This window comes from Calliopsis andreniformis, chromosome 8 (assembly GCF_051401765.1).
Source record: "Calliopsis andreniformis isolate RMS-2024a chromosome 8, iyCalAndr_principal, whole genome shotgun sequence".
Classification (NCBI taxonomy): Eukaryota; Metazoa; Arthropoda; class Insecta; order Hymenoptera; family Andrenidae; genus Calliopsis; species Calliopsis andreniformis.
The window spans coordinates 11,534,815-11,548,248 of record NC_135069.1 but is presented as its reverse complement, the minus strand read 5'-3'; the positions used below and the strand labels follow the sequence as shown (position 1 = coordinate 11,548,248).

The window sequence follows — 13,434 nt, the reverse complement described above, 5'->3', positions numbered from 1 at the left end:
AGAAAGTATTACTCTCTCCATTTTACTTATGCAAGATGCACTTACAATCTGCAAACAAGGACGCAACAAAGTATGCTTGAACAGCACTGCCTAACAAGTCCCAAGTAATGTACCCCTTATAAATTTAGAAAGATTAGACTTCCTTATACTGCAAGAAAAAGTTATTCCCCAAATATTGAATAGCTTCCCCCTATACAAATTTTCTAAAACATTTTATTCACCGTATCATACGCGAATAAGGCGAAAATCGTATATGTATACGGTAGCAGTAGTCGCGTTGCAACTCATAGGGAATTACCTTAATAGCAGACCACACTCGAAAGTCGACGTGTTGATCTGATTGCTTTGACTCACGCCGAATAACTCTGCATCTGGATAGGATAAGTTCAGCGATATTAATCGCGATCTCGCTATTCACGCACGTCGAGTCTCGTGTTGTGTGGTCGCTCAGAAATGGTATAGAGTATGGATACATGCTGGCTGGAGTCAGATTTATGGACTCCTACTTTAGTCAATCTAAGGAAGAACTGATACTCTTTTTACAACTCGTAGTAAAACTATTTCGGCGGCGTTGAAGTATGAATAGCATGCTACTTCTGAATTACTTACAGATCCCAGACTTCTACGCTTCAGCCGTGTTGTGATAATATTAAACTCACCTAAAAGCAAACGAAACATAATGTTAGAATATGGTAACAAACATAAAATTATTAATAAATATTAATAATAATTCTGTAAAATAAGCAAGGGTTTCGTGAAGCTAAAGAACTTTTGTTTTTACTTTTGTTTTTTGTTGTACCAATGATTTCTACGTTACATTAGTTTAAAAAATGTCTTGTGAATAAAATCAAAATGACGAGACACAGGAAATCCAAGAGTTATATAATAACGTAAAAAATATGACCTTTATATTTTCCATAAAAGGGGTTGAATTTAAAATTAAAATAATCAAAATGTTAAAAAAATACTAAATGGTGAAAATTTCCTGCATCAATAAAAATAGCCTGCATCTCTCTTCTTTTTTGTTATTTTAAAATATATAGTCCCAAAAATTAAAACGTAGCAATTATAAAAATACTGTTATAAAATAAAATTTCCATTTGTTGATAAATCCCATTGAATAAAATGTACCTTGCCTGCTTAGGCTACAGGCCGGAATATAGGAAATTTGGCAACACTGTTACCAATTCTATTATTTTGAGAAGCTGATCGCGTAACCATTACGCAATTCTTATATATTCTGTAGTTTCATAATTTCTTCTTAAAACCTTTTCCTACCAGAATTCTTTCTACAAAAAAGATGTACACAGTGTCAACAAGTTTGAAAGATTCACCATAACTTTACTTTATTGGATATATCTTATATTTAGATATTATACTTTTCATAAAATAATATAATAAATCAATACAACCTTGGAAGATATATTATTTATATCTTCTGCAGAAATTACAGACAAGTATATTCTAAAGTGTAAGAGTAACTATGTATCTATCTTATTCAAAATACAATGGTACTAGTTTCTTGTCACCCTCGCGAATTAAACCTAAAAACCTATGGATAACAAATATTTATTCACCCAGCTCAAATGTCTGAATAATTTATTAAAACAATATACGCGAACAGTTAAACCTAACTGGTACACTGTTGCCATATCGCGTGCTCCAGCCTGTACTAGAGACAGCCATGAAAAGCTCCCATTAACTCGCGTACGAACCCTATAGGATCTGGAAACAAAATGTTAATTGTTTCGGATCATCTGACCTGCTACCAACAGACGAGGACGGTTCGAGATGAAAAGGGTAACAACTCTTTCTATACGATACCCAAAGGGGAATCAGCTTCTAGGATGTCTCACGTGCTTGGGCTTACATAATATACACATTGGAAGGGATTGCGATTATTTGCTCGGCTGCAATACTATCTATATCCGTACCGATCTGTGTATGCAGTTCCCATGTTGACAAGCGTTCTACGCGCGGACTAAGCACGATGAACCGTTTATATTTACCCTCGTACGCCAGTTTACACTCCCGGCAAGCCACTACGGCTAAACAAAGTCAGAAGCACGCGTATGTCAGAAAATCAGCTACAATAAAACATTTAATTGGTTGGTTTATTGCTAATGATTTAATCACGCGCAATATTTTACTGAATAATCGATGGGACCATAAATACTTTAGGAAAGAGAGAAATCTGATAATTAAAACGGTGTCATAGCACACGGTCGTACTAATTATGTTTGAAGTATGATTGATTAGTTTGTACGCTTTCTAAATGCACGATTTGAGTATTCAGTGATAATTTGGTCTGATTCGAGTAAGAAGTATCCTACTAGATTTTTTAAGAACCTGGGCGCGAGATATCTTTCCACATTCTTTTTATGTACGTATTATAATACTACAAGGTTTACCTAATACAAATAGGTGGTAGTAGTCAGCAAGAGGAATGAATAGTAGAATGTGCTTTAGAAATGACAATTGTCTATAGACAATATAACTATATTATTTATAACAATATAACAATATAACTATAGTTCGAAGCACGAGGGTAGTAAATTCAAACAGGGTCATCGACCTCTAGGTAATATTGAAATTGTCAATAATATATTTATTGACTTAAATAATACAGATAATATAAATTTCATTAATACATTCTTCACTGGTATTTACTAATTTTGACGAACCAAGATATTCACAGACACTGATTTCTCGTAAAGATTAATTGATACACTCAGGTAGAAAAATGTATACTGCTTTTGTAAAAATAAAATAAAATAAGATATTTTGGCTGTTCTATCTGCGCCTCACTTTCTTATACCAACAAATTATAAAATAATAAATCCTTATAAAAGTAATAAAGAAACAGAATTCGTTGTAATTGTAGATACATTAGCCATTACACATCACCAGTAATTATATCCACATATCGTGACTACTGACTCAATATCAACAAAATTATAAAAATAAGTAAAAATGCAAAAAAATAGTGACATAATTTATACTTAAATAATTGATCTTCCATTTCAAAATAATTTAAATATGACATCATTTTCAAGATCTAAGGAAAATGTTTACATTTTCAGATTCAGAGATGCCTCAAATAATATTCAAACTACGTATAACCACTTATGCAACTATTCGATCACTCTGGCGATTAAGTAATATTATCTGTGTTTCTTCGTGTGTAACAACCAGATAACTAATCTACGACGATACCCATGCCGAAGACAGATACGTAACTCATGTGTCGGCCCTATTATACGGCACATTACCACTGTCAACATTGGTACGCGCACGTATAATAACGGTTATTAGATATGGCCTGGCTTGTTACGGGGTTTGCCCTACGCATTGCTAGTGTCACCCACGAAATCGAGCATCTGAACGGATTCCTAGGAGCGTCGCCCTACTGACCATGCGAGCCCACAGGTGTTTGCTCGAGTTCGGTTTACCTCTGAGAGGAACAACAACAGGGAAAGTTCGAGCCACCGTGAATATCGGTTGCGTGCAACTAGTGAGACAATTTTGTGAATACAAGGGGTATAAGGTCTCCCGTTCCAATAAAAGTTCAGGCGAAATTTGAATATCGACTTGTTGGTTTAGAAGATATTTTAAGGATCTTTCATCTCCAATATTTGAGGACTTGAAAAGGTTGTTTGTTCATAGTTTCATTTTTCTAGTGTTTTTAAAGAATGTTATAGTTTCACTTCGTTATGAGCACTAACGTTTTTATACCACTAATGTAACTATGTACACAGAATTAGGAAATTTTAGGTCAGATAACTCTGAAAGTCAGGTTTAAGTCGTAAAAATGAGGAATATCTTCAAAAATAAAATTTTTCTTTGAATATTCATTTTTGAAGTAACACACTCTAATGTTTCTTATGAGTAGAATGTTAAAAAAATCTGTATGTACAAGAAGTCACTTGGTTCTATTAAAGAAATTGTACACCATTCATTTAACGAAGAAAAATCTGAAACATAATATTCATTTTTTAATTTTGAATTTACAAACTCTCAAATTACCAACGATTAAAATATGATACATATTTCTGATTCAGTAAAAAAACAGGTTATTAATAGGTTATTATTTTGTGAATTATTAGCTGCCTATATGCCACTCAAGTGAGCCATTGGCGCTTGACGAATTCAATAAAGAAACAAATATTTATGACAAAACGTATGTTACTATACTTAATAATAAATATTTTGTAACCCTTGCATAGCATCAGCCTCCAATTTTTTGTGAAATGTATATTTGTAGTTATATAAAAACAAAAAAATAATCCAAAACATAACATGCTAAAATTGAAACAAAAAAAAGAAGAGAAAACTAAACCTCGAAAACTTGTTCAGAATTTTCTAATCTCTTCTAAAAAACTAGATACTAGATAACTTTTCTAAAAGTTAATAAATGAATTCTTAGATAATTTCTCCGTCTATTGCTTGATATTTATACAGTTTCTGAACCACTAAGCACGCAACCTCCCTAAAAACTTCAACCCCGTCGCGTGCCGTCTTCATCACTCTGCTCATCCCACTCGTCGTCGTGTTTCTACCCCGCAGAAACGAGTATCCGACGGCGAACTCCGTTTAAGCATATTTTGTCAATCGAAGGGGGCCATGGTCCCCAACTCGGTAGCTCCCTTCGGCTCGCGTATGTCACAGTGACCGTGGCAAACAAAGCTGAGAACATCATATGCAGGTAGGATTATACCCGACGACCCCTTTTTTCGGTTTAGCAGGATGATGAGCCACCCCAGCGAGCCGGTGAACTTCTGCCAGGCTTATCCTGATCTCCATTCTTCCCGCCGATGCTGATCCATCTCGATTCGATCATCGTGCGCGCACAAAGGGATGGGTTACACTTGGCCGTGGTTGGACAGAGAGAGGAGGAGGAAAGACACTGGCTGGGTCACGAGCACAACGCAACGCTATGGGACGGTGCACGGATGTTAAATGCACAAAAGTGTAACTGCATTGTCAAATGGAAAAATCCCCCCTGGGACGTCGATGGCACAATAATGGGACCGATTATAATCTTGTCTACCCCCTAGGGGTACTCTATCTCCCCGTCGCCACTGCTTCGTGTCATCCTCGGTCTAGGCTGGCTAACAGCCTCGTGTCTCTGCCTCACCTTGCCCACCCTATCTGTGCGTGCACGCTAGGTAGATGGGGTGTGTATCTTGTTCGGTTATTGACTATCCGTGTTCACTGTCTTCCTCCCTCTGCCGCCTAAATGCCTGTCAACGTCTCTTTTTTCGGCTCAGCGTAGAGAAGCCTGCGCCCCCCCGTTAATACCCCATGTACGACACGCCATAGGCTAATTAAGTGCGCATAATGGATCCGACAGTTGTGCGTATTGTGCGCTGATAGAAAACGTGTCCCCTTGTCGACTCGTTTCGGATGCTCCTACAAATTCAAGTGAAGCAGCGAAATTCTTCGTTGACTTTGCATACAGCTATGGAAATTCTCTGTGAGCTCAACTTGAGAGCGAGCAAGTGGATGGATTGGTTTGACGCGGTTTGTGGACACCTTGGTAGTGAAATATGATATTAAATGTAACGTATAGATATTAAAGGATATTAGAATATTAATAAATTTGATTTCTAGCCATTTATTGATATTGACGTTTAGTAGTGTTTTTGGTGACTGCAGATTGTGCATTCAGCGTCTGTGAGGATCTACACATTCTATAGTCAAATGACAGCGCTGTAGAGTTTACACACGTTGTGGGTGGAAAGTGCTTCGACTACCACAGTTATAGGATCAGATAGCTCCTTTAGTGTCAGACCCTTAACCACAGATATAATGAAAATTGCTAAGCCAATGCTTTAGTTTTCATGAATTGAAGAAAAATTCTATACTCATCACAAATGTTATTATTGGTGAATGAAATTTTTGGGATACGTCGATAAAACCTTCCAAAGTACATTATCCAAACGGGAGTCGTATTTTTTCTACACATTTAACGGTAACAAAAAGGTTAGAACTTAGCAGAACTGTGAGTTAACAGTGTTTCACCTTTTTAATACCCAAATATGTAGAGTAATAATTTTACACCACCTTGAAAAATTATTTCAAGCACAATCCCTTAATAAGTCAAATAAACCTATTTTGTTTTAATTTTATAAGAATAAAATTTCTGTGTAACATGAGTCTTATTTTCAAAAATTCCGTACATCGAAGAATTAAAATAAGTATCAATGCATCGATTCGTGTCCTACTATCATTAGATTAGTATCTTAGCACTAAAAGGATTTATTAGTCTCGCAATTTTCTTGAACTACTTACCGTATTTTAAACTTCCCTATCAGTTTCTAATAATATCTATGATTCTCTGAATTCCGACAAGTCCTCAGATAACGTTTAAAATAGAATAGCATTAGAATAATCAATCTCCAGCAATTTCCTCGCATCCTAGATAAACCGCTCAGCCTCTCAGCAAACATATTAAATCATGCACGCGCTATAACGCGAGGAATTATCCCGCGATAAGGTGCAACCGTATCGTCGTTACAAGCGCCAACAACTTGTCCGTAACAAGTAACCGAGCCAGCGTTAAGCAGCTGTCACGACTCAAAACGCGCGTACACGCGTTTCCTCGGCATTCCAGTTTTATCGGCCACCGAATCGACGATCAATCTCTATTCATGTCTCGGCGAGGCGGCGCAGCGGACAGCGTGACGAGCAACAGGAGCGCGGCACCAACAGGATTATTTTCAGGGATCTCGCTCTATCTACGATTCGAAAACTAAAAACAGGCGAACCTGAAGCCGTAATATATGCGCGGTCCACCACCTTAAACCAGTTTAACGCTGGAGCAGCTCATTAAATAAATCTCTGCTCTCGCGTTCCAATGACTGCTTCATTCAACCTATCAATCCGCATCGTCTACTACGGTGATCCTCAGAGGGCTGGGCTTATTATAATGAGGAACTTAGAACTTCTTGTATCAATAAATTAGAGACGGGGCTTGTTCTTGGAAAATGTGGGATATTTTAGTCATAGCTGTAACCTATAAGTTTTCTAGACGACATTTATGATGTATGTAGACTGTAGATGTTTATCGGGATTTCTATTTCTAGGATCATAAGCAGAAAAATGGTACCTAACTAAAAATTTATGTTTTCCTCTAAATATTATAAAATGCAGGTACTTAACTTTTCATGTTTTGTATATTTCTGTATATTATATGGACTCCGTATTTTTTGCGTAGGTATTCAAGCTTTCTAAAAGTTTATAGATATGCAGTTTAACGATGAAGCGTAAAATTGATTTCCTAAATTAACCTAAACTTTTGTAATTAAACATTTTTGGACGTTACTTACAAAAAGTTTATCTACGGAAGATGTTTATTTATTTATTGGCATCATAGAGAAGATGATATCGAAAAGTGTTTCGCTTTAGTATTTAAAAATTATTTATAAGTATTTAAAGGTAAGACAAAAAGAAATAAGAAAACGCTGTACCTATATTTTATGATAGAAAAAGGAATCCTGATATACCCCATATCAAATAGATGTTACCAAATGTTATAAATGTTTTTCAGTTTCCATATTTAACTGAAATTTTACATTCTTTTTTTTTTTTAAATCTGACAAAAGTAATGTCCCTCTTCATTGTCCAAATTTCTGCCTATTTTAGGATCCACTGTATCCCTCCAGTTCTCGAAACTCGACTCACAGTATGAGCTTAAAGTATTCGATATGCAAGATAAATAAAATCTAAATTTCTTTGTTTTAATACCTAAACATCTTACATCTTCTTTATTTGTCCTTCGTACAATCGAATATTCAAAAGGGACCTGTCATGATAAACGTTCAGAAATGGTACCGAACTGTGTGCATTAAGAAGGGCATTATACTAAACAAGTGTCAAAATTGTAAAGTACATTTTAGAAGTTAGAATTAGTAAAATACACAGGGGTTGACAAATTATTCACCAAACAAACTATAGAAATAGTTAATACTACATGTACTGATAATTTTACCCTACATATTAGTTAAAATTCCTTTAGTTATTTAATCCTTTAGTTATTAGTTAAAATTCCTTTGACATTTATTTGAGGAATAGCTTGAAATCAGTTTTATATACTCGTAATGAATGCCAAATATTAAGTCAGAGTACTGAATATTTCGAATATTTTTAACAGTGAGCCTAGACCATTTTAAAAATTTGTTATAATTATTGTAAATACGATATCATAGATTACTTATTATTTCTAAAAGAAATCCTTTGCTTACTAAGTTTGTTTACTGCTTAAAATTTGAAGTAGAGAATTATTATCATTTTATATAAACTTTAACTGAATTTTCCGATAAAAACCATTTCCCACTGATTAGTACTGCACATTTTAGAATACCAAAACTATATAAAACTGCTTCATTTAGGCATTCTCAATTTTTAACCAAATCCCAATTACACGATATTTAAAGCCAGTTGAAATTTCGCTTGCAAACTATGTAACCGTTTCGTCAACGTCTATATTCACTAGGGATAGAAGAGGGATCATCACAAAGCGTGGTCCACGGGGGCCGAGAGGAAGGAAGCGTTGGCGTAGGAGGACGACGTAGAAGAGGAGGAAGAGACGGAAGAGGCGGAAGAGGAGGGAAGCTGCAGGAGAGGGAGGGTTTCCAGCTCGACGGAGCCAATTCAGACCCGGAATTTATCCTATCAATTTCTGCTTGGTGGAGTGGCAAAGAGCTCGACAGTTCGGCTTGGCGTTCGCTATATTAACGCTACAGAATTTTGCCGGCCACGAAGAGGCCTGCGTGGAACTACCGCACGTTTCCACTCTTCTCGCGGTACCAACTCCCCTCCTCGCCCCTTTGTCCCTTTTCGCCCTCGTGGGGCCAAGCTTCCGTCGCTTGCGTTCGTTTGCCGGCAAATTTCGTCGTCTTCTTATTCAAGTGTACCCGATTATGTGGACGAATACACTTCCGATAGTTTTTGCGCGCGATTCTTCCTTTCGTCGTCCAGTATCTTTCCAGCTGGTTAATTGCGACCAGCTCCGCCCCGTTTCGTCGGCGACGATAGCACTGCAACCACCGAGGCTTGATGGAACAGGAAACGGAGGAAGCGGAGAGAACAAAGAATGGCTAGTGTCTATTGATCGATGGATCGGTTTTCAATCCTATTTTCCCCCGAAAAGTATGTGTTCAGATGAAATTTTCATGGATATCATGTACAATAAAAGTAATTGATCAGTTTCGACAGTGGTTTACCTGTTTGCAGGGGATTTCATCGACTTTGTGAATCAACTTTTTTTATGAACTCAGAATGTTCAATTTTGTAACGCTGAATCATAAAAGGAAACTTGAGTTTCCAAATTAATGGTATTGTTGTAAATTATTGTAAAAAAAGAGAATTGGTTTCTTAACCCTCCTTTAGGCACACTTGATTTTTATCCCTGTTGTGGGCACACTATTTTGTCCACTATTCTAAACTTTGAAAAAAACAACAAATATTCTGGGATACTTGTTGAGGTCTCTATTTTAAGGTACTGCCGCTACACAAGCCAAATATTTCTAGTATTAATTAGAAAAAATAAAAGAAGTTTTCTCGAAAGAAGTTTAAAAAAGAAACCGGAATTCACTGCAGATAAAATAGACCCAATGTGCCCAAGAAGGATTAGGGGGTATTCTAATGCTCCAGCTGAAACCATTTAGCAGTCTTTAAAATTTTCTTCTTGGTAGCTGAATGCTATAGCTTCGTACAACTTTTGTACTACAGTGATTTTCTAGAGTTGAGTCCTGGGCGTGCCAAGCGACCGACACATGGCTCGACAAGGACCCAACACTAGATGCATATTTCAAGCAACGTTGTCAGATTGTGTATCTGGTCCGATCTTTATATCTATTCTTAGAAGCAAGTGTGTCTTTCTCACTAATTGGATAAAGCAGATTCCTTCATCTGCAAGACACCATGCTAAAGTAATTACATTTTGCGTATTCCTTTATTAATTTAAGAGATTTTGATGATGATTCAATATTATACGGACTTGCATGAAGTTGCGAGGTGATTTAAGACACTGTTTAAACTATTCTTAATTTGAGTTAAATGAAGCCAAGTTGCTAGCCACTTCTTTTGTGCGGCACGAGTCTCTCTAAATGGCCAATAGGATTCGACACCCTTGTCAACCATCACTGAAATTTCCCAAGGTGGTCCCGCTGAGAAAGAAAGATGATGAATACTAGACAAAGATAGGGAGTAAGCAAGGACCTGTGAGGTCCCACGATTAAGTTTTCATATATTATTGGTTAAGGCTCAATGAGTAGAGCATGCATGGAAGGAGCACCATTCACGAACCAGAGGAGCGACAACATCGTAAGTTAGAAGACCTGGCCACCAGGACTCAACTCCAGAAAATGGGACTGTCTATTAGTGCATTTTTATAGCATACAAATATATTTTTTTCATTGATTTAAACACAGGTTTGAATATGAAAATGACAATTGCCATGGTCCGAAATAGGTCACCATAGAGTCCTTTGTTATAAACCAGGGATACAGAAGGCAATTTGACCATTTTCAGATCAATTTTCAAGATTACGATCCTTCACATACTCCTGCTCGAACTTTTCCTTTTTCTTCGTTTGAGAAAACAGACACCGAAGTGAAGAAACGCATATAAACTTCACAGTTGAACAAATAATCCCGGCAAAAAATTTGAGCATCGTTGGTGCTGCCTTTAGTCAGCGTTTATGGAATCGGATAGGCTTCCCCCATGTTTATCTATTATTTTCCTGGTCACATTGTGCTAATCGGCGAAGCGAGGAACAGTGAGAAGTGAGAGAGTACCAAACAGAGAGGCAAGGTATATTTGCAGCAACGAAGAAGGCAGATAGAACGTTAGACAGAAGGAGGCGGAAAAATGGAAAAAGGCAGGAGTAAAGGTAGAGGTCGCATAGGGATGTACCTTTTTAGGTTTAGCGGAGCAAATAATGCAGCAATGAGAGCCTAGTCGGGCTTTCCATAGAGACGGCCAGCGAACCGATCACACTGATCTTTGCTAAAAACAATACTCCGTTGGCCTTTGAATTTCACTGACAAAATACGGGCGCTAGGTGAATCACCGTTGAGTTTGCGCGCATGTGAACCAAGAGAAGCTTGCGCGCACCAACGAAAACATGTCCTTATATGAACCCTTTCTCTTATCTAAATAAACCTGCGCGCAGCTGTATCCAACTTATGTGTTGCTGGGAGCTCAGGAGATGTCAGTCGGGTCAGCGCAGAAGCAAGAGGAGTACTCGACTCCCTACAAGTATAGGCGTGACCAATTCGGCCAATGAGGGAAATGCAACACTGTCCCGTAAAAGATGCAATACTGTCCTCGGACAGTCCCGATGTGAGGCTTTTTTAAGGGACTGATATACTATTTTTTTTTGCCTTTCATCTTCGACATGGCACACTGAGGGACGAACCATAAATTTCATTCAGCCAGGGTACACGTGAGACAGGAAAACACAGAATTAGGATACTCTAGCAGGTTGGGTCTCATTCGACCTACACTTATCTTTTAAATGTTTTGGGAAACACTTTTGGCGATCCAACCTGTTAGAGTATCGCTTACATCCTTGGATTTTTCTCGGGCGTCAAGCCTCGAATCCTCGTACCAGATGGGATTTTACTTTAGGTTTCTTTTGTTTAAAACCACAATTAACCAGTCATTCCTATGTTACGATTTTGCAATCCCTCGATCTGATTTTGGAAATTGTTTCGTCCTGGCAAGATCTTCCTCTATTTTTTAAATTTGCGATCCATTTTCGACAAACATCTCAGATGTTTAAAGCTTTACAAAAGTAAACCGTAACAGACACAACAAAGTGTATAAAAACATTTTACTCTATCTCTGCCTTTCAATGCATTTGTAAAATTGTAGAATTTTCTGACTGGTAGTTTAGCATATTGGTATATTATTTTAAGACATTACTATTGCAAAATTAAGGCAAACCAGACACTATGTTGCACTACATTTTATGCTTCAATTTGGATCTCCTATCACCCCTTAAGATATCGAAGGCTATGTTAGCTATTACACCTTGTATAAGTTACGTATAGGTAACTGTATAAACGTCGTACATATGTATATATATATTATCCACAATGTTAAAATAATTATTATTTGTAACAACAATTAATGCTTTAGAATAAATAAAAGGTACATGGCAGCGATTTAAATTGGAGCGTGATTTGTAAATGTACTTGCATAGATACTTAAAGGTCAAAGTGGAAAAAAATATCCTAATTCTATTCTTTTCCTGGTACACGGTACTTCGATAGCACACAGAAAAGTTTATGGCTCGTCGCTGTGAGGACCTTCTAGGTCGCCTGACGAGAGGACCCCTGCTGAGTGGTGGGGATAGTCGCGAACGTTTTAAGCTAGATTCACACTATACCGTACCGTACCGTAACGTAACGTAACGTAACGTAGCTCACCGTAGCTCGCCGTAGCTCACCGTAGCTCACCGTTGCAGTGCGCCTACGAGGATATGTTACCAGCACTTTCGCCAGCAGGATTCTTCATTCAATATTAGTGCACCTTGTAAAGTGGTGTTGGAAAGTGACCCTTTTCCTTAGCTATAAGCATGGGTCACCGTGGCTGTGACTCACGGAAGAGTCACCATGATGAACCGATGTTTTGAGAGTTGAAAACAAATGAGTAAGCTAAGATACCTATGTCCAAAGATTATTTTACTGGCACCCTAACAAACTACAAAGGGTTAGACTCATCATCCCCCCACCAAAATCCTAGATTACGTTGTCTATATATATTACGGAGCAACACCAAAATGCAATACAGTGCTCTCGATTCTTTCACGTGGTAACATTTAAACGAAAGGACATGTCAGACTTCTCCGAAGAAGAAATGGCTATCATTGCCGTAGTTTTAGAAGAGGAGGAAAGAAGAAAAGTAGACGACAAGGAGAAGAAAACGTGGGTGCACGATATGTGGAGAGCAAGAGCCACAGAAGGAGAGTTCTCGACATTGTATAAAATGTTGAAAGATTGTACTCCATTATATCCATTATAATGCATATCGTTCAGAAGTTAAGTATTCTTTTTATTAAAACCCTTAAAAATAATCACATTTATATCACGCTTGGTATCATTTTAATCAGAAAAACATCAGCATTTCACCGGTTACATTTCTGTGAAGATCACATATGAATTTATAAAAATGACTTCTCATTACTAGGTACCATACTTCTGTTTACTTTTTTCCCGAACCCCTGGGATGCGGGTTCCGAGAGCTTCGCACCAAAGCACTCCAGGGTCATAAAAAAGGTCCCATTGAAGTGGTCACCGTAGAAAATATCGTTGGCAACGAATTTCTTACGTTACGTTACGGCCGACGTCGGTACAGTGTGAACTGCTTCATTTAAAAACAAGGCAACAATATCTCTTGCCGTCGGCCCGCTACGTTACGTTA

At 37.5% G+C, this 13,434-nt stretch overlaps 1 protein-coding gene across 1 annotated transcript in view; it reads right to left on the bottom strand.

The window, feature by feature from the left end:
• Window positions 1-595: 595 nt before the first annotated feature.
• Window positions 596-13,434, bottom strand: part of LOC143182635 (protein pangolin, isoforms A/H/I/S) — a 206,252-nt gene continuing 193,413 nt past the window's right edge. Inside the window, exon 4 of the mRNA XM_076383781.1 lies at window positions 596-659. Coding sequence (XP_076239896.1) covers window positions 630-659 — 30 coding nt within the window. The 3' untranslated portion in view covers window positions 596-629. The remainder of the gene's footprint in view (window positions 660-13,434) is intronic.